The sequence below is a fragment of the Pogoniulus pusillus genome, chromosome Z, assembly GCF_015220805.1.
Source record: "Pogoniulus pusillus isolate bPogPus1 chromosome Z, bPogPus1.pri, whole genome shotgun sequence".
In the NCBI taxonomy this organism is placed as follows: Eukaryota; Metazoa; Chordata; class Aves; order Piciformes; family Lybiidae; genus Pogoniulus; species Pogoniulus pusillus.
Window position 1 is genome coordinate 76348940 of NC_087309.1, and position 23580 is coordinate 76372519.

The window sequence follows — 23580 nt, forward strand, 5'->3', positions numbered from 1 at the left end:
CTCTTTGGAGCTTCGGTGCCTATGGGGTGGAGTCAAGGAAGGTGAGAACAGCCCATGTAAACACCTTGCAGTTGGCTCCAGCGTTACCTCAAGCTGGCATCACCTATGCATCTCAATATCCCTTACCTGCAACAGCCAGGCAAGGCATCTCTGAGGTGATTGCCGACTTGGAGAGGAGACAGATAATCTGTAGGACTCACTCTCCACACAATTCTCCGGTCTGGCCCGTTAAAAAAACAGATGGACACTGGAGACTTACTATAGATTATAGGAAGCTGAATGCTAACACTCCTCCCCTCGCAGCAGCAGTGCCTAGCCTAACCTCAGTGGTCACAGCCATTCAGGCTGCATCCCACTCGTGGATGGCTGCCCTGGACATCCGGGATATGTTTTTCATGATTCCCCTGAGAGAGGAGGATAAGCCTCAGTTTGCTTTTACTTGGCAGGGGATTCAGTACACCTTTAATCGTTTACCCCAGGGGTACAAGCACTCTCCTACCATTGCCCACAATGCACTGGCAGCACTTCTGGACACCATCAAGGTCCCAGAAGGCATTGTCATTTATCAATATATAGATGACATATTAGTGGGTGGGGACAACAAAGACCAGGTGGGCTCAGTAGCAAAAGCCATCTGGGAACTGCTGACCCAGAATGGGTTAGACATCCCCTCTGCCAGGTGCCAAGGCCCAGGACAGGAAATCAAATTCCTTGGGGCCTGGTGGATAGCAGGAGCAGTGGCAGTGCCTGCTGACACCCTGGAGGAAATTGAAAGGGGCCAAATCCCCGGGAACAAAAAAGAACTGCAGAAATTATTGGGAACCCTTGGATATTGGAGGAAGCATATTCCTGGCTTCTCAGTGATTGCCAGGCCACTATATGATCTGCTGAAAAAGCACAGGGCCTGGGACTGGACAGCAAAACACAGTGAGAGCCTTAAAACCCTTAAGGACGAGTTAAAGGCCTACCAGAAACTGGGCCCATTACACCCACAGGACCCCTTAAGGGCAGAGTGGGGCTTCTCTGAACATGCTTCCTATTGTGGAATCTATCAGAAGGGACCTAAAGGCCCCACTAGAGCCCTGTTGTTTTCCTCTACAGCGTTCAAGGACACTGAGAAGAGGTATTCTGAACGGGAAAAGGGGCTCCTTTCCCTTACAAGGGCTGTGAAGGAGGCAGAGAAGCTTTGCACCACACAGGATATTGTGGTGCAAGGACCTTCCTCTTGCTTAAACCAATTCTCAAGGGATCCCCTCCACCAGAGGGGATAGCCCAAAAATCCACTGTAAGAAAGTGGTATGCCTACTTAGAGGGAATTGCCCAGCTCATGCCTCTAAGAGAGGGCCCGGCCAAGGTGTCCAAACTCCAGCAACCAGTAAATCCAGATACAGCTTTACTGGGACAGCCCTACAAGCCATCTCCAATAGATGTAGCTCCAGAGATAACCACAGACTCTGACACTGAGGGAGTGTGGTTCACAGATGCCTCTTCCCAGAGAGTGGGCTCACAGTGGCACTACAAAGAGCAGCTTTAGAAATCAGTACAGGCAGGACTGTTACTGAGGAGGGTGAAGGCAGTGCTCAAGTGGGTGAACTGCGGGCCCTCATGTTAGCTGTAGAAAATGGTGCCAAAGCCATCTACACAGACTCCTATGACAGCTTTAAGGGAGTTACGGATGGCCAGTCTCACTCTCAACATGTGAGACCATTGTTTCAGCCTGTCCACAATGCCAGATAAGGCTGAAGGCCAACCACCCAAACCTTGCACCAGCCCAGCATATCCGCCAGGACAAAAGTCTCTGGAACACCTGGCAGGTGGATTATGTGGGACCCCTCAAGCCATCGCATGGAAAAAAAATACATACTGGTTGGCGTAGAAGTGGTCTCTGGTCTAACCATGGCCACTGCCACCAGTGCAGCCTCGGGAGCTCAAACCGTTGAGACTCTCAAACACTGGTTCGGCATCTTGCCAATGCCTGAGTGCATCCAGAGCGACAATGGATCGTACTTCACTGCAACCTCAGTGCAAGACTGGGCACGTAGTGAAGGGGTGAAATGGGTGTTTCATACCCTGTATTACCCCAGGCAGATGGAATTGTCGAGAGGGCAGATGGCCTGATAAAAAGACATACAAATGTGTCTAAGGGTGGCTGGGACTCGCGTTTGGCCCAAGCAGTCTTTACAATCAATAATCGTTGGGGAAGCTATGGAAGCCCCAAGATTAAGGCCTTCTGCCCAGGTGAGCCAGTAGTGGACAGTGACCTTGTGCCAGGGAGAATTAAGAATAAATCCTTGTCCCAGATGCAAGTGGAGCAACCTGTGCTTGTCAGGCTACCCTCTATAGGGGTGGTGCCAATGACACTGGGTAAACCCAGAGGCTTATATGCCTGGGAAGCCCCAGATGCAAATGGGAAAGGCCACCGGATCAGTGCACGGTGGATCGTCCCCAATTATTAATTGTCAAGCCTGGCCTTTATAGGCCGAGGCAGGTTTTGTCTCCTTACAGGTTAAGGTCGAGGCAGAGGACCAGTTCCTGACCACCTGACCAGCACCTGGGAAAGGGAGAGCCAGCTACACGAGAGATGGAGTCTTATCACGGGGGTGGCCAGTGGATGATGGCATCAGGACCCAGACTGTGACCTCCAGCCATGGACTCAGAGCATCTAAGGCTCTGCCATGAACTTGATTGCTCTACCAGGAACAGAGCAATTTCCAAATTGACTGTGTAACTTTATTTAATACTGTTTGGGGCTATTGTTAAGCCTTGTTAAGTGTTAAATATTGTTGGGGCGATTAATGTGTTATATATTGTTAATGTTGGAAAAGGCTAAGCTATATATATATATTAATAAGGTTACTAAATTGAAGGGGGATCCCTATCACTCAAGTTCTAGACAAAGATGCTCATTACCACCGGGGTGGGATGTCCTGGAGTCCTGTACCCCTAAATTCCTCTCCTGCCCGGACTTCAGGGGGAAAGGGAAAAAGCCGCCTGGTTTCCCTCCCCCCTCGCCTGCCCTGCAGCCGTGAGGGGGGTGAGGACTGTCCCGTGAGTTCCCACGCTGGAGCCAGGCTGGGATTGGCCGTGCGCTTTCGCGCCTAAGGTGTGGTAACTCTGCCCTTTGTCTAGTGAAGGTTATAAATACTGGGGGTCTTCCCGCCTTTGGGGTTCCCGCTTTGGAGTTTGCCTGTGCCTGGCCGTATGTGTCTGCCTGAGCTCACACACTCCCCTTGGCTGGACTGCAGAGAGACCTTCAGGGATTTGCTTTCCTATTGACACCTTTGTGTGCCTAACGACCCTTAACGACCTCTTAACGATTCACCTGCAGCCGCTGGAAAAGAAGAGGAAGACAGACCGCAGGAGTCAGCCTGAGTGAGTTATTTGGCTTAGCTTAATTTAGTAAGAAACCGCTATTAATTAATAGCTAACGCCTTTTCCAACTTCTGACTTCCAAAAATAAGTCAGATTATTGATGGTATCCTTGTAGGTTAATTCTCATGCAACTGAATCTGCTTATTAAACTAAATTAATCTTTGTATATATAGTTGTGGGGGCAGGTTTTTGGGAAAATAAAAAAAAACTATTTTTGATAAATTCCCGACTCGGCCACATATTAATTCCTGCTCTCCACAACACCATTCTAGGGTGTATTAGAAGGAGTAAGGTTAGTAGGTTGAGGAGGAATATTGTGTCCATTTCTGGGGCCCTCAGTTCAAGAACAACAGGGAACTGCTTGAAACCATATCATAGGCTGCGTCAAAGGAAGCGCAGCCAGCAGGTGAAGTGAGTTGATTCTGCTCCTTAGCTCTTATGAGAACCCATCTGGAGTACTGGGTCCCAGCATAAGAGAGACATGGGCCTAATCAAGTGGCTCCAGAAGAAGCCAAAAAACTATCTTTCTAAGTGTTGTGTTTTGCAGTACTGTAGATGGACGTTGTCAACGGCCATCTGTGTTTTGGCTACTGCTGAAGAGACACCCAGGCTGTGCTTTTCCAGCATTTCCCTGCCCCAGGACTATGCTGAGGGGTGGGCAAGCTAGGCCATCTGACCTAAACTCAAAGGGGTATTCCACATCATATAATGGTTAACTCTGCTATAAGATACACGAAAGAAAGTAGTGGGAAGGATATTAGTCCATGGTGCCTGTCCTCTAGAGCAACTGTTACACAAAGCCCTGCTTCCTGCGAGTAACTGACCACTGTGTGCCAATGGGAAGTAGAGAACAACATCTCAGTTTGCCTTTGCTTGTATCTTATTACAGGCCTTTTGTTACATTTTCCCTTCTCCCCTGTCCTTTTAACAAAGGGAGTCATAGAGCGGCTTTGGTGGGAATTTGGCCCACAGCTAGGGCCAAACCATCACAATGGCTTACAAAATCATTAAGGCAGTATCGTTACTAACTACATCCACAAGGCTATGAATGAAATTGACTTTAAACAGATCAAAGTACTACTTCACAAATCAGTTAGCATACTTAGGGAACTGGTTGCCATAGAAGACTTCAGGAAAAGAAGAGAATCAAGTTCAGTGAAAAACAAACAAAAATGACAGTCATAAACTACTTCAGTCTACAACTGAGGACCAGAGCAGGCACATCCCCCAACACCTCTTCCAGAGCATCTGCTGGGGAGATACACAAAAAGATTACAGCTAGTGTGTCCCACATAGACAGCATCTCTGACAGTAGTGGCTTGGCTGAGGACTCGCATGTAGCCATGGTCTTATCTCATAAGGCATTTTATGTTCTTAGATGCAAAATCCATTGATATTTAATGTTATCGCTGTATAGAACACAGCTGTGTAGGTGCAATGAAGTGCACTTTATTCCAGAATGTAAGATTAAAAATCTGTTGCATTTGAGACAATTTAAGTTCACAATTCTCCATCATTGGAGAAAAGCTACAGCATCTGATCCCATGTCAGTACCTTTTTAGCTGTTTACATGAAGTGCCAGTGGTTTTTCATTACAACTTTTAACACAGGCTCTAAAACAGAGATTAGATTTTGCCATCCACCTTACAAGCAATCACAAAGGATTTCAAGACTTCATACTCTTGAAATTTTACCACCAATTTTCACTATTTTGTAGACAAGAAGTCACTGAAGAGCTTTATCTCACATAGGAAAAAATCAATCAATGGATCAAGTTTAGACAGGTAATAATAAGATCAGAAAGGTCACTTTAGCGTTCATATGTTACATGCAGATAGTTGCTGAATTTTGGACATCTGGTTACACAGGATCAAGAAACCTCTCAGGTTTAAACCATGACATTGTTCTCATGTGTGCTTAAGAAAAATAACACTGTGATATTCTTGTCTTGCTTTTTGACATGAGTTGCATGTCATAAAGCACTTGATTGCTGGGATTCACTTCATGATCATCCACTCACATTTCACTGGATTCCGTGACCATGACAAAAATGGGGTTTTTTTGGGATCATCAAGATTCTGGAAGTAGAAGCTATTAAATAAAAATACACAAAATGTGTTCATGAGTGCTTTTCACGGCAGATAGCTCCTCAGCTCTGCAATTACATTCTCTTTGACTACTCTCTCCTCTCCTATATAATGAAAGGCAAAATCATCATTATTACCTTAATATAAAGTAGTTGTCATCTTCTATGAAAATATTCCATTAAAAAACACTACAGATGATCATGGCAAAACTTAAGCAGTATCTCAACAGAGATCAAAAATGTTTAAAAAGTCAACAACATCCACCACTGCCAAAAACAGTATGGATACATTTCAGTTCAACAATAAAGGAAGAAATCTGCAGCATGTACAAATCCTACTTCAGCATCACTGTTGTAATCTTTCTTCTATGCAAGCCCAAGAAAAAGTTCCACACAGAATCCAAAACTATACTCACTTTCTTCTCATGGGACAATCTTTCATAAAATGGCCAATTTTACCACAAATTCTGCAGCATCTATCATTTGGTGCCAATTTTCCTTCCGTTAGTACTTCTGGATCAAAAAAGTACTCCTGAAGCAGAAATTGTGAATTTCAAATGAAGATACATACACTTAGGAATCACAACAGATAAACAAGTTTTAAACAGCAGTAAGAGTTATAGAGAATAATAAACCTGGTGTGTGCATCTGAACTCCTGAAAGACCCAAAGAGAGTAACTGGGCATCGACTTCTTTAACGGTACTCAGACTGCAAGCTCTTTCAAAACTGCTGTTCTAGGAAATGGTGAGCTGCTTTTGATAGGGAATAAAATACCTAAGCCTGTACAATGAAGCTCTGAATTGCTTAGCATTGCATGCCTGCTGAGACATTTGACATGCAAATGACACTCAATAATAATTCCTGTAGCAATTTTTAGAGGACTTTCGATGTTTAAAAGAAAAGACTTAAAAAACAGTGTGCCAACTGATAAATCACACAGCCAAGAACATGCAGATACTGCTCTTAGAAACAGCTTACCATTTTTGATGGGTATTCTTTAGGAAATATTTTTATAGGAGTACCAAATATCCTCCTGCCATTGATAAAAGCCTTCATTATAAAATTTGTCACTGGGAAAGAAAAAAAAACACACAAACATAAACCATCATCCAAACCAGTAACAAAAGATCTCAGACAATATCTTCCCAGTTGTGCCTAGTATCTGTGAATACAGGACTTACTTTTTCTTGACAATCCAGCTCCCAGATTGTGGTTCAAATCAAAGGGGTCTGTACAAAAAACAGGCATTAGTCAAATCCAGGGCAAGATCATCAATGTAATAAAAAACTCAATGGAGCTATTCTTTATGAGGAATTAATATACTGAAATTGAACTCTCTGGAAATTCACTGAAAATAAATTAACTCCACACTCAAAAGACCACAATCATTCAGCTCTGAACTGACTGAAGTCCTGCAGAAGAAGTTGCATATGCATGTGAGAGTGTACAGATTCTTTCCACAGAAGTCATATGGACAGAAAGTGATTCAAAGAATATTTCTAACACATGTAATATTATTTTCTTTATAGAGACCATGGTATTACTTATGAGTGTAAACATATACAGGGTTAGTCAGGTAAATAACAAGTCAGGTAAACTTGTGAGGAAACCTCAGCTGCATTACAGGTAAATAATGAAGTGTCCTTTGCAGCTTCTTTTTAGTAGAAAAAAAAAAAGGCAAGAAAAACCCCCACAACCTTAGAATAGTTTTTAGCACTACTGAAACAGGATGGAAATTCTGCAATTATTTCAAAATATGATAGAAAAAATGTAATAGAAAAATAATTGTTGTGGAAAAGACCAAATTTTTCAAGTGAGCATTAAAGAAATTCAACTTTTTTGTGTAATTCACATGTTTTTACCTTCAATTACAATATATTTGGAGGTCCACTGCTTCTTGAAAGTTGTAAGCAAATTTTTTCTCCTAATGCAGATGACATGCTCTTTAAAGTCAAATTCTTCTGTATAGAAACGGAGAAGCCCTAGCCACAGCTGCCCAACAGACTCAGTGTTTTTGCCACAATCTGGCCAAACGACAGACTGAAAACAACAGAAGTATTTTTACTTCCAGTACTTATATTAAACAGAATAACTTTCCTACATTGGAAATTCAAACAACTCCCTTCCTTTCACAATTGGCAAAATAATCCACTAATGATTTAAAAATGGTACAGTTTAAAAAATATTAACAGGAGAATTAGCTGTCACCGGTTCTAAAAATGAATTTATTAGTTCATTTTATGTGCCTACTTATAAAATTATTCAACAAGATTAACCAGCTATTACCAGATATGAAGCTGGCATTTGTACTTCTCTACCTGGAGCAACACACAGAACAATTAATCACCAGTAAAATACTTTTTTAAATTTTTTTTTTCCTCAGATGAATTACAGCCAAATGTATTCTTTAATGTTTAGCGCATGGGATTTTCAAAGTTAATAGCTACACCACTTCCATATCTATATTTGATCAACATATCTGAGGTCAATATTTCTTACAAAGAATTATTTTTCATTTGCAAAGCTACATGTAATATCATTTTAAATCAACCTGATTTACTCACCAACTCCTCTATCTTATCAAAGAAATAAACATTCCAGCCATCAACTAAAATTTCAGGTTTCTTTGGTTCTTTGTAGATCTGAAAGGATAACGTTAAATCAATCAGAAGAGCTCTTGAGATTCAGCACTGACAATTCTTCTGGTCAATATTGTGCACAGGTATGAGTGTCTTTCTGATATACTGTACCTCTTGAAGAACAGGGATGACGGGTGGATTCCTCTGTTGAAGGAAATAAAGCACCATAAGAGTATATGCGTAAGAAGAAAGGCTTCCTCGAGATGCATCTCCAATGTCACATATCTAGAAAAAGAAACAAGGTTTCTCATATGGTTGTAGTCTTCTGCTGCAGGCACCAGTGCTTCTAGAATGTCTAAAATATACTTACTTTTGTAAAGACTTTCATTGTATAGCACAGGTATTTTACTCTAGGATCAATGGCTGCATATGATGACAGGAGTTTTGTGTTATGCAAGGCCTACAAGAATGAGAAATTAATAGAAAATACAGGAGCTCTGAAGAAATGAAATAACAAGCTAAAAACATGAAACCCAGAAACTCGAGTACACAACTTAAATGCAGATATGAAGCCTTGAATAGTGATGTTGAGAAAGGAAGCATTCAACAGGTTATCACTTGCTCTGCTAAGTAGCTATCAACAACCTTAATCTGCACAGAAGTGGCAGAAGGCAGCATTCATTCACAGAACAGTACTTTGAAAATGCAGTAAAGTATTTGTTAAGATGGGTAAGCCCTTGCACTAACAGACTTAGGACAGAAATGTGAGAGCTATCAACTGGCCATAATCTACATGGGCCCCTAACTTCAAGAAGAAAATTTTCAGATGCACTTAGCAGTATATCTTTTCTCAAATCTCCTCTTGGGACCGCATGAAAACCTCAGCAAGTTTAATACTTTAATAATAATAAGCTCCAAAACTTATTCTCCTTGATGTTTCAAAGATGTGGCTTGTGAAGTTCAGAAGCATTGAAAGAACCCTCAGACATTTAAAAAAAATCTTAAGACTGAAACTTGTGCTGTTTTGAAAATTCTAATATGTGTTCCAGTTCAGGCAAGTTGGGTTTGAAAAATCACTGTGAAAGGTCTCAAGGCTAAGCAAGAACTATCATGAGAAGTAAAGTGCAGGAAAGCTGAAGTTACATTATTTTGTCTTTCTCATTTACAGAAAGACTTAAACAACTAAAATGCTATTTTTTTATTATTACTTTAGAGCTAACCTATTTTCTTAGGGAAGTGACAACTCAAAAGTTGTAACTATGCAACTGATTCCATTCATAGCCAAATTAAAAAGAAAAAAATGTTGTTTGGAAATCTAAAATCTACATCAGGTTGTAGGAAACAATTGATTACTGAACCTCAATAAAACTCTCACTTAAATCTCCAGAAACAGAACTACATTTTTATGTTAAAAGAGAAAAAAAAAATAATCTTACCAGAGTATTATATAAACTGATGTCTACTTCCAGACCACTTCTAACATGGAAAAATTTGACAATTGGTACTTTAGCGGTTGTGATAGGCAAGACATTTCTCAAACCTAGGACAAAATGATTTAATTAGTGAATGACTGCAATACAGTTCTAACAGTACCAAATGCTCTATGAGTAACTCCAAACTGTAGTAAAAAGATTACAAAACAAAACCTTATTTGAAACCAAAACTGTATTTCAGTTATATTCTAATACAAGATTTTAGGCATTTGTCAAACATGATGAATTTGCTAAGCATTATATATAAAGACATTTAGCCTCCCAGTAAAACAAAGATCAGTCTATATGTTATAGACAACTATGCACAGGAGATCATTGATAGTTCATTCTAATTATATTAAATTCATGGGAAAGACATCAAAAAAAGCACTGTAAAATTATAATTTCTTGCAGGAAAAACAGAATTCTTATTGCAAACTTGTACCAAGCTGCCTTTGCTATTAACTTATTAGATGCTGACCATATGAATAAAACATAACTCAAAGCCTCAAACTTTGAGATTTGTTCTTACATGTGTTAGTTATAATGTCATTATCTGTCCAATTCATTTGTGGTCCTATAACACTGTAACTCATCGACCTACCTATGCAAACAAGAGCAAATCCAAATGTTAAGTACCTATAACTTCATTAAAATTAAGCTCTTTGGTAGAGTTTTATTCTAATGATTCTGCCCTGCAGTGTCCCAGAATGTTGTCACTATAGCAACTGAAGTCACTAAACAAAACCACTTATTTTAATTTTCAAGAAAGTTACCTGACTGTTTCTTGAGAACTTTTGCTAAATCTTCAATGATTCTGATGCAATCCAGCCCCTAAGACATCAAGAAATAAAAATAAGCTGAAAAGTTGTTCATGCTACAAGTATTTTAGGCAAATATTTTCTTACTTGTCATTGAGCTTACAGCTGTGTAAGTCAGTTTCATGTTTGAAAAACTAACACTTAAATATTTTATCATAGGCTTTTTAAAAGTTTAGATTAGGTATGCAAGGAGACTGATGTTCTTATCCACTGTTTCACATTTCTACTTATTCGTGCAACAAAAGTATTTATCTTCAGAGCTAATTCTAGAGGAAGTGCAGAATTCAGGAGAAAACTGACTATTGAGAGTAGTTCTTAAAAGTCAAGTGTAAAGGCCATATCCCCTAATTTGCCTTTGTGGCACCTACTAATCTGAAAGACTTTCACAAAGTAATGATTCTGTTACACTATATACACAACATAACCATAACATTTTGCATTTAGATTTTTTTCAAATTACCTCAGCTGTTTCTAGCCCATCCATTGTCATACAGATGTCAAGGTCACTTTGTTTGAAGCCAAAGCCATTTTTTGAGGAGCCAAACAAATCCAGCTTCGTTCCTGCAAAGGTTGCAATGCGTTTTAGCCACATATTAACACAGAATCTCAAATTGTGTACAGCTTCAAACTGCTACATGTCTTTTCACACAGGCATGAAAACATTACTGGCTTCCTATGGTACACCCAAATTTACTTTCTTATGAATCTTGTTGATGAGGGAAGAATCTGTACTTTCATTGGTACAGCTGAGCAGTCTGAAAGATCCAAAAACAAGCTATATTTCTAATAATTAAACCAGGTCCAAGCTGAAGTATGATTAAAAAAAAATAAAATCTAACATTGCTCTCTACTAAAGATTTTTCATGATATGGGACATACCTGTTCCCATACTGGGCTCCAGCCAAAAAATATTTTCCCAATTTTAAAAGACTTTGAAGTCAAAGTTTACAGGTAACAACTCCAGAATCAGGAAAAAAGCTGAAATAGCTACTGCTGTCCTTGCATTTTAATGTAGTCCAAAACCAGTAAGTTCAGTTGGAAGAGCTACAAAAACCTTGTTGTTTGCAAGAGCAGATACAATAAGGAGCAGCCTGGCTGATGAATATGGCTAACATGGCAATTATAAAACTGTTCTACTACTGCTTTGGTAGCTTTCTCTTTAACTTGCCATTGTTCCTCACTAGAGTGTTGTACATAAGACTAATGTGCTAGTTTGAAGCAGGGTAGAATGTTTTGGTGAGAAGAACTAGATCATAGGCTGTGAAAGGAAAACAATGGTGATGTCTGCTCCCCTCAGAGTCTTGCTGAAGAAGAAATGAAAACACTGGATAACATGCCATTTTTGACTCACTTTCTGGCTGGGTTTCTGACACAGTTGCATCTCCCTAACCTCACTAACCCACTTTGCTTCTTAACCCCTTGGCTGAACCTCTATTCTTCTTTAGGACTGGGGTAAGGTTGAAAGGGGCAGGGGGAAGGTGCAGGGGTGGTTGGGAGCCCCTCCTGGGGACTCAAGTTTCTGGGAGGGGAGTTGCGTTTCTGTATTACCTTTTACCTTGTATATTTCTGTATATAACTGTATATACTGTAAATATCTGCTTGTATATAGTGCTAGCTGTAAATAAATAGCTTCATTTATATTCCCAGAGCCGGCTGAGACTAGTCTGGGTGATTTCTAAAGTGTGGGGGGGGCGGGGAACACCCAAACCATCACAACTAAGTGAAAAACTACTTAAGACTAAAGCCTTAAAAAACATGAGAGAAATTAACGTAATGAAGCATAGCTGTGCTTGAGTAACAACACAGGTTGAATACTCAAAACTGAAGTGCTTATTATGCTCAGATAGTAGGTTTTCTTGGCACACTCTCAAGTATGAATATATCAAAGTATAAATAAAAAAGCTAGAGCTCCCTAGTTACCTGGGAAATCCTGTCTAATGAAGTTTTCCAAATTTTGTCTTATATCTTCACGAGCCTTATCCTCCACAATATTTGGAGCAAAATCATCTTAAAAAAAAGACAACTATTTAGGCAAACTGATTTGTTAGAAAAAGTCAATAGCAAAGATTCAGTTGAAAAAATATGAGGGGTTTACAGTAGGAGAGAAGAGAGATAAAGCAAGAGAAGATTCACATGTGAAGGAAAGAAAGCAAGGATGAAGTAGAGGAGAAATACCTGTTCAAATAAAAATATTAATTAGACAAATAATGCATTTTTTCTGGTCAGAAATGGCAAGAGAAAGAAAGAAAGTTGGGTCACTCTGAAAAGAACAAAAGTGGAGAAGTGTTACAAAACAGTATTTTGACTCCATCTTTTTGACAACATCGAAGTCCTTATTTTCTAGGACCCACAAGTTTAGGTACACTAACAAAATCAAAGTAAAGAGAAATGTAAAAGCATCAACCAAAACACCCACCCAAATTTAAAGTCTCAGAAATATTAAGATGCCTGAGTAATTAGACATCCAGTGTGTGGAAAATAAGCCTAAACATTTTGCATTTCTCTAGATACAAACTGCTCATTAGTCCTATTTGAGCACTTAAAAATCATAGCCTGGGAAGACCATGAAGCAGATCCACTTAGGAGGTCTGATAAACCACATAGAGGACAGAGAGGCAATTCAAAGCATGGCTTTACTACAGGACAAGTCCAGCCTGACCAATCTAGTAGCTTTCTAAAATGGAGTGACTATCAGTGGACAAGGGAAGGACAATGGATGTCATCTCTCTGGACTACTACAAGGCATATGATGTGGTCCCCCACAGCATCCTTGTAAGTTGCAGAGATAGAGTGGATTTGATAGGTGGACTGTTCAGTGGATAAGGAATTGACTGGATGGTTGTATTCAAAGAGTAGTGGTGAAATAGCTGAATCTCCAGATAGAGGTGGGTGAAAAGTGGTGTCCCTCAGGGGTCTGTACTGGGACCAGTGTGGTTAATATTTTCATCAGCAATGCAGACAGTGGAACTGAGCACACGCTTAAGAAAGTTAGCAGATGATGCCAAGCTGTGTGGTGTGGTTGATATGCTAGAGGGACATGATGCCATCCAGCAGGACCTGGAGAAGTTGACCCAGTTGAACCTCATGAGGTTCAATAAGGCAAAACCCAAGGTCCTGCCCTTGGGAAAAAAAAAGTCCTTGTTGTCAATGCAGGCTGGGGGATGGTGTGAGAGACAGCAGCCCTGAAGGTAAGAACATGGGGGTATTGGTGAACAAAAAGCTGGACATGAGCCAACAATGCACACTTGGAGCTCAGGTCAGTTTCATCCTGGGCTGCATCAAAACACGCATGGCCAGCAGATTAAGAGAGTGATTCTGTGACTTTGCTCTGGGGAAACCTCACGTGGAGTACTGTGGTCCAGCTCTGAGGCCCTCAACACAAGGGATGTGGACCAGGTGGAGGTCCAGAGAAGGGCCACAAAATGATCAGATTGTGAAGCACCAATCCTACAAACACAGGCTGAGGGAGTTGCGGTTGTTCAGCCTGGAAAAGAAAATGCTCCAGAGACCTTATAGTGGCATTCCAGTATCTGAAGAGGGCCTATAAGAAAGCTGGGGAGGTCTGTTTACGAAGGCTTGTAGGAATAGGAAACGGAGCAGTGGATTTAACCTAGGTAATTTAGGTTTAAATTGGACATTAGAAAGCTCTTTAGCATGAGGGTGAAGGAACAATGGAACAAGTTGCCCAGGGAAGCAGTGGTGGCCCCATTCCTGGAGATGTTCAGGGTCAGGGTTGGTGGAGTTCTGAGAAATCTGATCTGGTTGACAATGTCCCTGTTTACGACAGTGAGAAAGGACTAGATAACCCTTACAGGTCTCTTACAACACAATGCACTCTGATTCTATGGTTTGAATCTGATGCAGTGTAGCAAAGAAACTGGTCCTCTATAACACCATTGGCCTGTAGCAATTTCATTACTTTTTACAGTTCTACCACACAACAATATTCAAAGGAAAAAACTTACGGTAACATTGGACACAAACTTGGTCTAGAATAACTGAAAATTTGGGTGTCAGAACTGGCAGTGGATCAAGCTCAATTTTCTTGAAGTCTTCTGGGCAATCCCTCTTTAAATGACCTTCCCTTTTGCACAAGCTACATACTACTGTAGGAGACTGCATGAACAGAAAGTAAGATTGGTTTAAAAAAATCATAACACTTCAATGAATTTGAGCAACATTTTGATATAACTGATAGCAGAACATAAGCAATATGTTCATGTTCTGATAGTTTGCTTACCTTGCCCTTTGTAAAAGCTGTTTTACTGAACTCATAAAAAAGTTCAGATTGTAAACATTCCTCCACTGCTGTGTTCTCTTCAGAAAGGCCTCTCTTCTCAGTATGACCCTCTTGATACAAATTGATCCTCAGAAGTTCATCCACATTGTCTTTGAAATGTTTGTTGTTATATTTATTTGAGAGAGAAAAATCATCTCCTTCCTCTGACAGTGCATCATCATCTCCAGATCCAGTGTATGTGTTACCTAGTTCATCGCTAGTTGTTACAAGACCACTCTCGCTCTGGTTTAGAAGACTTTGTTCTTCCTCCTCTTCCTCCTCATAATCTGAGTTAATAATTTGGGACAATTGCCTCTGTGCTGAACACATGAATATTTTTGGGGATTCTTCCAACTCATCGGAACCTTCAGTGCTTTCCTCATCAACATCAATCTTGTCATCCATGACAACACTGCAGTCTAAACCAAACTCATCATTCTCTGTAAGTGCAGCATTTTGAAAACCTTCTGGGTCTGAAGTACTGTATGTGTCTATATCATGCTCATTCACTGTAACAGGGAGATCTCCACTATCACTGTCTTCATCTATTCCCTGCTCAGTAGTCAGGATATTCCATCTTCTTTTCTGTTGTTTATGCTCCTCTTCATCATCTTCATTTCCACTCTCTGTCTCTTCACAACTTGGTTTAAAATCTTCATTATCTCCAGAAATAACTTCCTCAATTATACAGTCTGAATCCTCATGGGCAATTCCCAAATGACTTGTATCATCAGCCAGCTCTTCTTCTGTGAAGCTTTCTGAGCCATCACAGAGTTTTGAAGCATCAGTTCTGTATGCTGGGGGTATAACTGTAGTCTCCATTATGCAATCTTCCACTACTGCTGTGTTTGTTCTACCATCCAAGTCTTGCAACTCAGAATTTTCATGCTTTATAGTTTTTCCGTGGTCCAGCATTTCAGATTTATCTTCACAGGCATCTGGAGAGGATTTTTTGCTCAGTTGTGCATTTTTTTTGTGAGGCAATGCAAAATATTTGTAAGTTGCTCTCAAGCAGTGAAGAATATACTCATACACCAGCTGGCTGTTCAGAGTTCTTGCCACATTCCTTTTGACTGAATATGGATCTATCAAAAAGAAGAAGTAAGCCAGCAGTGCAGGAGTTAAAAAAACATAATACACTTTCACCTTTACAAAATCTGAATATATGATTGTTAGTTGCTCCAAAACATTGCGTAGGATTGTAACATCTATGAAGTGTGCTGATGACAAATTTTAAGTCCACTTAACTAAAATTTGTAACATTACAAAATACCCAAGAGAAATATTACTGTAACTGATTTTTCAGAAAAGCAGACTGTACTCTGTTACTGAGAATCAGAGTTCAGTATTAAAAAAATTCTAAATCATAACACATGATGGCAACAGCCAAGACAGTACCCTAGAAAATTACATTATCAGGCCTTTGCAGTTAGTTGATGTACATATATATATGTATGTACCTTCCACAGCAATGCGCTTTTTAGGCCAGTCCTTTGATTCACGAGACACCACTTCTTTGAGCCGTATGCTAATAACCAGGTCAGCCATGTTGAACTCCAAGGCATAGAAGCGAAGCAGTTCCACCCAGAGCTGACCAGCAGGTGCTGAACACTGCTGTCCTGAATCAAATACTAAGGGAACCTGTCAAGCACAAACCAGAAGCTTAAATGTCTAATGCATGTGTTAGCTGCTACAAATTCTCGTACTGCAAAATTTATAGTTCCTTCTATGCTCCTACAACTGCAACAAAAAGTGTAACAAAAATTGGAAGAGATAGCATAAACAAAGATTATAAAACTTCAAAATGAAGACTATAGCAATGGCAAGGAAGAGCGTTGATGATTAATAATAATTTCTTGTTTCTGTGTTTATGCTGTAATTTATAGATTTCCATGAACATATCGCACCCAATCTGACTGGACAGAATAGATAACACAGACTATTTTTTAACAAATCCTAAGATGCATTGTTAGCTGTTGCAATGTGGCATCATATACTGATACTGTTTCTTTCAGAGTTGTTATGCAATAATTTGCAAGAATAGTTCAAATCCAGAGAATGTGTTTTTTCATATGCATAACCTAATTCTGTGATAGAATTGCTTCTAGTCTATGAACTATATTCTCCCTTGAGAAATTAAAGCCCATACTCTTAAAGAGCTTGAAATAGCATTTATTTTGCTGTTAGGTGCTTTGCACAAAGAGGCAAGCAAAGCACAGTAAGCCATTACTAGGCAGTCATGCAATCTCCTACCTGTGCTTATGTAAACACAAAACAAAACCAAAATATTTTTCAAGAACAGCAGTGACAGAAGCAAATTAAACAGTTCAGACCTTGCCTCTTCTAGGGGAAGTTTCTTCTGGCAAATCACCATCATCAGTGAGGTTATGCTCCCAAACTACAGCATCGTTCTCAACCTCTTTCAGACGAAAATTAGTTAATTTGTTTAATGAGAATCCACCAATCTAAAGGACAGAGAAAGCAAAACATACAGTTAAGCATCATGTGAACTTTAAATCTCACCCTACTCCATGGTAGTAAGCCAAATCGATACAGAATGAAGTTTAAAAATGGCTGCTTGAGACCTAGAACATGCCCCAGTCTGCTTCTGTCTCTTCCTTATTATACTTCTCTACAGAAAGCTTCCGAAACTTCAGTGCTTTTGTAAGGGTATCCATATGTCACAGAATTTTGTCTTTGGATGTTAAACAAACGTATTTTTAAATTGTATGACCATATACTACAGGATGTTTCTCTTACTCAGTGCAGAGGCTTGGGGAGTGAGTCAGTCATGTAACATGGAAAGTTTTTAACTGCATGAACGTTGCAGGCTTAAGGGCCATAGAACGAGGAAATCCTCTAGGGACTAGATAGTCAAGGAAGTGGACCAGGAAATTGCAATGTTGTTATTCAATCCTGTAATTCTGCTATCTAGGGACTAGATAGTCAAGGAAGTGGACCAGGAAATTGCAATGTTGTTATTCAATCCTGTAATTCTGCTATCTAAACTGGCAGCAAGGCCAACTCTGTCTCCTTTCCTCTCTCCTGCCTGCTGTCTCTGGTAGAAGCCTCTTATCTGGTAGACATGCAGAGAGTAGGCCTGTTTATGGCCTGCAGAGGCCTGTTTAGGACTAAGGGTGGCAGAGGCACTGTCAGGGCAAAAAGAGGAGCGTTGTGGAATGTACCTTAGTTGGGTTGGGGGAAAAGTTTAAGGGAATTCTCATGTATTCTATATTTATATATAGGGGGTTAAAGATTTATATGCTTTTTCTCTGTATCTTTTTGAAATAGAATTCTGTATTTCTGTCCACTTCAAGAACATTTTATTTTACTCTTACAGGGAAGTAAAATTACATTCTGTCTGCTCTTTAAAAACTACAACAAAAACCCATGTAATTGTTATGGAAATTGGAACATGCACATGAAATGTGACAGGTGACTAAAAAAAGAAAAAGACACTATGAATATAACACCTGAATGATGTCATGGAGAATTGGATTCTGCATTGGTGCCTCTCTTGAGTTTGGCTAGGAGAGGGTTAGTTTTCTCAATAGCTGAGTATCCTGGAAGATTAAGTGATCATAACTGAGACTGAGTGGCATTTCAGAGACACAAAAGAATACAGGTGGGCCTTTGGTGCAGCTGCTTTGGAGATGGAGGGAAGTAAATGTTTGTCCATCTTTTCTGATCTCTTGCAGGATACTTCCGTGATGGGGTTGGTGAGTGTTAAAGAATAGGAGCTGCAAATTGCTATCACACTGGTGCACTGGTGGCAACATCGCACCAACTTCTGAGACTCACTGATTTCCATCCATAAAGTAATTAATCTATTGGAGAGCAAAAGGGTGATTAACAAAACTCTCTAATCCTCCAACAGCCCTACATGGGCAGTGTTAAATTCCAATGGTGAATGGAGATCAACAGTAAACTGCAGTGGCCTGAATAAAGTTACACCAGTAATGAGTGCTGTCATACTGTACATGCTAGAGTTTCAATACCAACTGGAGTCGAAGGCGAGCCAAGTGGTACATCACAACTGACATCACTAACACATTCTTCTCTATTCCTATAGCACCTGAACACAAGCCACAGATTGCTTTCATTTGGAAAGACATCCAGTACACTTTGAATCAAGAGTTCTGGGGTGAAAACATAGAGAACAGTTTTGAGAAAGGGAAGAAAATAGTGCAAATCCTTCTGGCCAGTTTTGCAAACAAAGTAAGATCAAAGGACCTGCCCAGGACATCAAGTTTCTAGGGATGAAGTGGCACTGCCAGAATCCAAAATTAGCAAGACAGCAGTTATGTCTCCACTCACTAATAAAAGGAAAGTCAGGCTTGATTGACTGTTATAAGTTTCTAGGTTGTGCACGTCCCAGACTACAGCCTAATTGCGAGCCCTCTATCAAGTGACACAGAAGCAGGATTTTCAATGGGGCCCTGAGCAACGACAGGCCTTGGTACAAATTAAACAGCAGACTGCATGCAGTAGTCCTTGGTGCAGTCTGGGCAGGACAAGATGTTAAAAAATGTGATCGATACCACAGTCAGGAAGAATGGTCCTACCTGGAGCCTCTGGCAAACTGCACCCAGGGAGACGTAAGGGAGACCCTAAGATTTTGGAGTCAGGGGTACAAGGGATTGGAGATCAACTGCACTCTGAGAAAGAGATACTGGAAGCATATGAAGGAGTTTGACTTGCCTCAGAAGTTGTTAGTACTGAAGCACAGCTCATCCTGACACTCCAACTGCCAGTGCTGGGAGGGATGTTTAAAAGAAAGGTTTTCTCTACAAAGCATGCACCTGGAGTGAGTTGCACTTATAATGCAGAGGGCACAAATGGGCAGCCCTAGCCACTCAAAAATCATTCAAGAGCCCACAAACTGGCCAGAAGGCAAAGATGTAGGAATGGTGTCAGAGGAAGTGCTGAGGAGGCAGCACCATATAACAAACTGCCAGATAACAAGAAGTGAAATGCCCTGTTCGTTGATGGGCCCTGTTGCGCTGCTGGAAAACACAGTGAAGGTGGAAGACTCCTGTGTGGACTCCTATACAAAAGTCACCAGACTACTGAGTAAAAAGGTGAATTGGGCCAGTTTGCAGGGGTGAAAGTCATCCAGCTGGCTTCAGATACTACTGAGTGAGAAATTATGGCATGATATTGCTGCTTGGATAGAATCGTAAAATCATAGAATCAGGCAGGTTGGAAGAGACTTCCAAGATCATTCAGTCCAACCTAGCACCCAGCTCTATCCAATCAACTAGACCATGGCGCTAAGTGCCTCATCCAGGCTTTTCTTGAACACATCCAGGAATGGTGACTCCACCACCTCCCTGGGCAGTCCATTCCAATGGCAAATCACTCTCCCTGGGAAGAACTTCCTCCTAACATCCAGCCTATACTTCCCCCGGCACAACTTCAGACTGTGTCCCCTTGTTCTACTGGTGGTTGCCTGGGAGAAGAGGCCACCCCTCACCTGGCTACAGCCTCCCTTCAGGTAGTTGTAGACAGCAATGAGGTCACCCCTGAGCCTCCTCTTCTCCAGGCTAAACAACCCCAGCTTCCTCATAGAGAACCTAGTGGTGAAAGTATGTCATGTGGATGCCCATGTACCCAAGAGCTGGGCCACTGAAGAACATCAAAACAACAAGCATGTGAATCGGGCTGCTAAGACTGATGTAGGTCTGGTGGATCTGGACTGGTAACGTAAAGGTGAATTATATATAGCTCAGTGGGCCCATAAAACTTCAGGTCATGAAGGATGAGATGCAAAATATAGATGGGCTTTAGATCATAAGGTGGATTTAACCATGCACACAACTGCACTGGTTATCTATGAATGTGAAAAATACTCTGCAATAACTCAAGGTAAGCAGTTAAAGACACTGTGGTACAGAGGGCGACGGCCGAAATACAAATATGGGGAAGCCTGGCAGATTGGCTACATCACACTCCCACAGACTTGCCAAGGCAAGTGCCATGTGCTCACAATGGTGGAAGCAACCTGTGCTATGCCACTGTCTAGAACACAATCTTAGGCCTTGACAATCAAGTCTTGTGGCAACATGATACCTCTAAGAAAATTAAGTCAGACACCAGGACTCATTTCAAAATAAAAAAAACAAAAAAAAAACCCAAAAATCTCACAGACACCTAAGCTAAAGAGCCTGGCATGAGGTGGGTGTATCACACCCCCTACTATACACCAGCTGCCAGCAAGACTGAACACCACAATGGACTGCTAAAAACTACACTGAGAGCAGTGGAGGATGGGGCTATTAAAAAGTGGGACAAGCATCTGGCACAAACCACCTGGTTAGTCAACACCAAAGGATCTGCCAATCAAGCTAGCCCCACTCAATGAAAACTCCCATCTACCGAAGAAGGGGATAAAGTCCTCATAGCACACATGAAGAATACCTTAGGGAAGACAGTCTGTTGTGTATTACAAGGTCATCTAAAGTGAGAACAGCCAGGTAATTAAATTGTATAATGCTAATTGTTAAATACCTTTGTTAGGTATGATCCAGGTAGTGTAAACTAAGGGTGTGGATAGTGTCCAGAGTTCAGCTAGGACAGGGTTAATTTTCTTCACAAGAAGCTCAGAGGTGCTACACTTACCATAGCCAGGTAAGTGGGTATTCCATATTATACAACCTCATGTCTATGAACTGGAGGAGGTTGGTACAGGTGACAGTGTTGCATTCTACATTACTCACTGTTATATATTTACTTGCATTACTGTTGTTATTTCTATTGTGCATTAGTTAGATTGTTCTACTAAACTCTCCTTATCTCAACCCACAAGGTGTTGCATTTTGCTCCAGTTTCTCCTTCCCATCCTATGGGGGTAAATGAGTAGGCATGTGCAGTGGCAAAACTGTCAGTGGCATGTAGTGCCCAGCTGCCACTGGGCTTGAAATCATGAGTAGGCTTAAAATCACAAGTGTCCATAATACCACTTCTGATAATTAAGATGCACTTCAGCTTCTAAACCTTAAAAATACATGTTCTAAATCTCTCTTATGGTCCCTTGGGCAGGTACTGCACCAGTGCACTCAGCAAGTGTGGTCTACATTTTTAAGACTGAGATGTCAAAACCTAAGACACTGTTTTGTGATGTAGCTATACGAATCCCAAAGTTCTCAAGAACAACAAATAGATTATTATGAAGTACATTATTCAATGCCAGCTCTCCTTACTCACAAGAGAGGCCACAGAGCATTTAATTCAATGGCCACAATTGTGAATTGCATCCTTATGGCCAAGTATACAAAGGTTAGGAGCAGTTTGGTTGAACTCACATTCTTCCTGAATTCCTGCAGAAATGTCTGGCTTATTGCTTGCACAGAATAGCAAGAAACTGACATGTTACACCCCACCACGACTGTCTGGTTCTCTCATAATCAATGTATTTACACACATACCCATGATCCCAAATAGACAGGCAGGAAAGGCTGTTTCCTCTGTTGTAGAAAGAAAATAACCATTAAAGCGAACACATAAGGTGATAAGCCTCCTTCTTCAGGACGATCGACACAGCACAACTGTAAAAATAAATAGTGCAGGCATTAAGATTTCAAACAATATTATTTTAATTACGCTTCTGAAGTCTGTCACATTAAATACTGACTGAAACTCAGCCATCTTTGAGCCCTTACGAGATGGATTTTTCTCTCAAGGCCTGCAATTTATTGGACTCACGCTGCTACCATATTTTCAGTGCAACAGCCATAACATGCAGACTGTCAAAACAGCATACAGCATATTTGCAAAAATGGTGACTCATTTTATGTACATATAGTACAGGTCAAAATTTTAAAAATCTTTTTCTTAAATTCTATTTTAACTGCAGGCCTGAGCAGTTACTTTAGTTCACAAGAACATTTTCATCTACATAGGAAAACAAGTAGCCTTTTCCTTTGAATTTTTTTTCAGCTGAAATGGTTATTCCATTTCATATACACTCCTCTAACTTGTTTGGTAACAGAGCAGGATACCTGCAGTCTGCACACGACTGGCTGAAGCTTGAAATTACATTTTGGAACACTGTAACACAGAAATTATAGTTATATTTTATAAAATTTACTACTTATATAAAAAAAATACCTTTTTTGTAACTCTGTTTCTGAAGACAGTTTCAATAACTGTTTTCTAAACCATACCTTATAGTCTTATCAGCAAAATATTAATGTTAATTCAGTGTTTTTTCATAGATGAGAGGGAAATATAAATGACTCTTGCCTTTGCCCAGTATCTGAAGGCAACCACTAAAGGTACAACAGTAGGTTCCAGTTTTCCAAGTGTTGCCAGGTGGTTTGTTGTCAGACAAGCATTCTCATTCCCTGCACTCACTTTACAAATAAGGCCACTGAAACACAAAAACAAAGAAAGTGAAAGATCTTGGAGGTTTTGTATGAACTGCCATAACTGAGGTAACATCTCCCAAAACAGTGAGGCAGGAAATACTAAATGGCCTGTATCTACACTATATCTACAACGAAAGAGGCATAGAAGACCAATTTAATTTATGGTTAGGTTGAAAATGTATGCATTGTAATTTTCCGTGACTATGTTTATAAATGCCAATCAAATTAAATTGCTTCTTATTGCATTAGTTCACTGTTACAAGTTAAAGTAGCAATTTGTTTCATGAATCAAGAAAAAAATCTTCTCATAACCATGCTCATCAGAAAACAGTTTCTATGCTATTTCCACAGGACAAGAAATATTTTCAAACAGTGAAAAAAATCAATACAACAGCAAATAACTAGCCATATTTCTGTTTCAGTAGCTGTTTATAAAATGTTTCATGAATCTTAATTGATATCCATTAAATGGGCAAAATAAAATGTCCTTCACTTGTTTTCAAAATACTAGGGAAGCTAAGCAAGATGATCGTGCACTTACAAAAACCCAAAATTTAATATGGCCTCTACATTACCTATAGAGAAGGAAAGTTTCTGCTTA

The 23580-nt window shown here is 40.3% G+C and overlaps 1 protein-coding gene across 5 annotated transcripts in view; it reads right to left on the bottom strand.

Moving 5' to 3' along the window:
* The window catches only part of TUT7 (terminal uridylyl transferase 7), a 44543-nt gene that overhangs the window by 8193 nt on the left and 12770 nt on the right, over positions 1 to 23580 (bottom strand). For 4 of the 5 annotated variants that reach the window (XM_064176276.1, XM_064176274.1, XM_064176275.1 and 1 more), the window contains exons 9-25: positions 22855 to 22981; positions 22038 to 22157; positions 16944 to 17075; positions 16071 to 16251; positions 14572 to 15695; positions 14297 to 14447; positions 12252 to 12338; positions 10792 to 10892; positions 10287 to 10344; positions 9475 to 9578; positions 8409 to 8498; positions 8210 to 8323; positions 8024 to 8101; positions 7322 to 7499; positions 6641 to 6688; positions 6438 to 6529; positions 5875 to 5990 (exon numbers count right to left, since the gene is read on the bottom strand). In XM_064176276.1, coding sequence (XP_064032346.1) covers positions 5875 to 5990; positions 6438 to 6529; positions 6641 to 6688; positions 7322 to 7499; positions 8024 to 8101; positions 8210 to 8323; positions 8409 to 8498; positions 9475 to 9578; positions 10287 to 10344; positions 10792 to 10892; positions 12252 to 12338; positions 14297 to 14447; positions 14572 to 15695; positions 16071 to 16251; positions 16944 to 17075; positions 22038 to 22157; positions 22855 to 22981 — 2901 coding nt within the window. Of the gene's footprint in view, positions 1 to 4801; positions 5464 to 5874; positions 5991 to 6437; positions 6530 to 6640; positions 6689 to 7321; positions 7500 to 8023; positions 8102 to 8209; positions 8324 to 8408; positions 8499 to 9474; positions 9579 to 10286; positions 10345 to 10791; positions 10893 to 12251; positions 12339 to 14296; positions 14448 to 14571; positions 15696 to 16070; positions 16252 to 16943; positions 17076 to 22037; positions 22158 to 22854; positions 22982 to 23580 lie in introns of those variants that run through there. The other variant, XM_064176277.1, reaches the window with a different exon arrangement.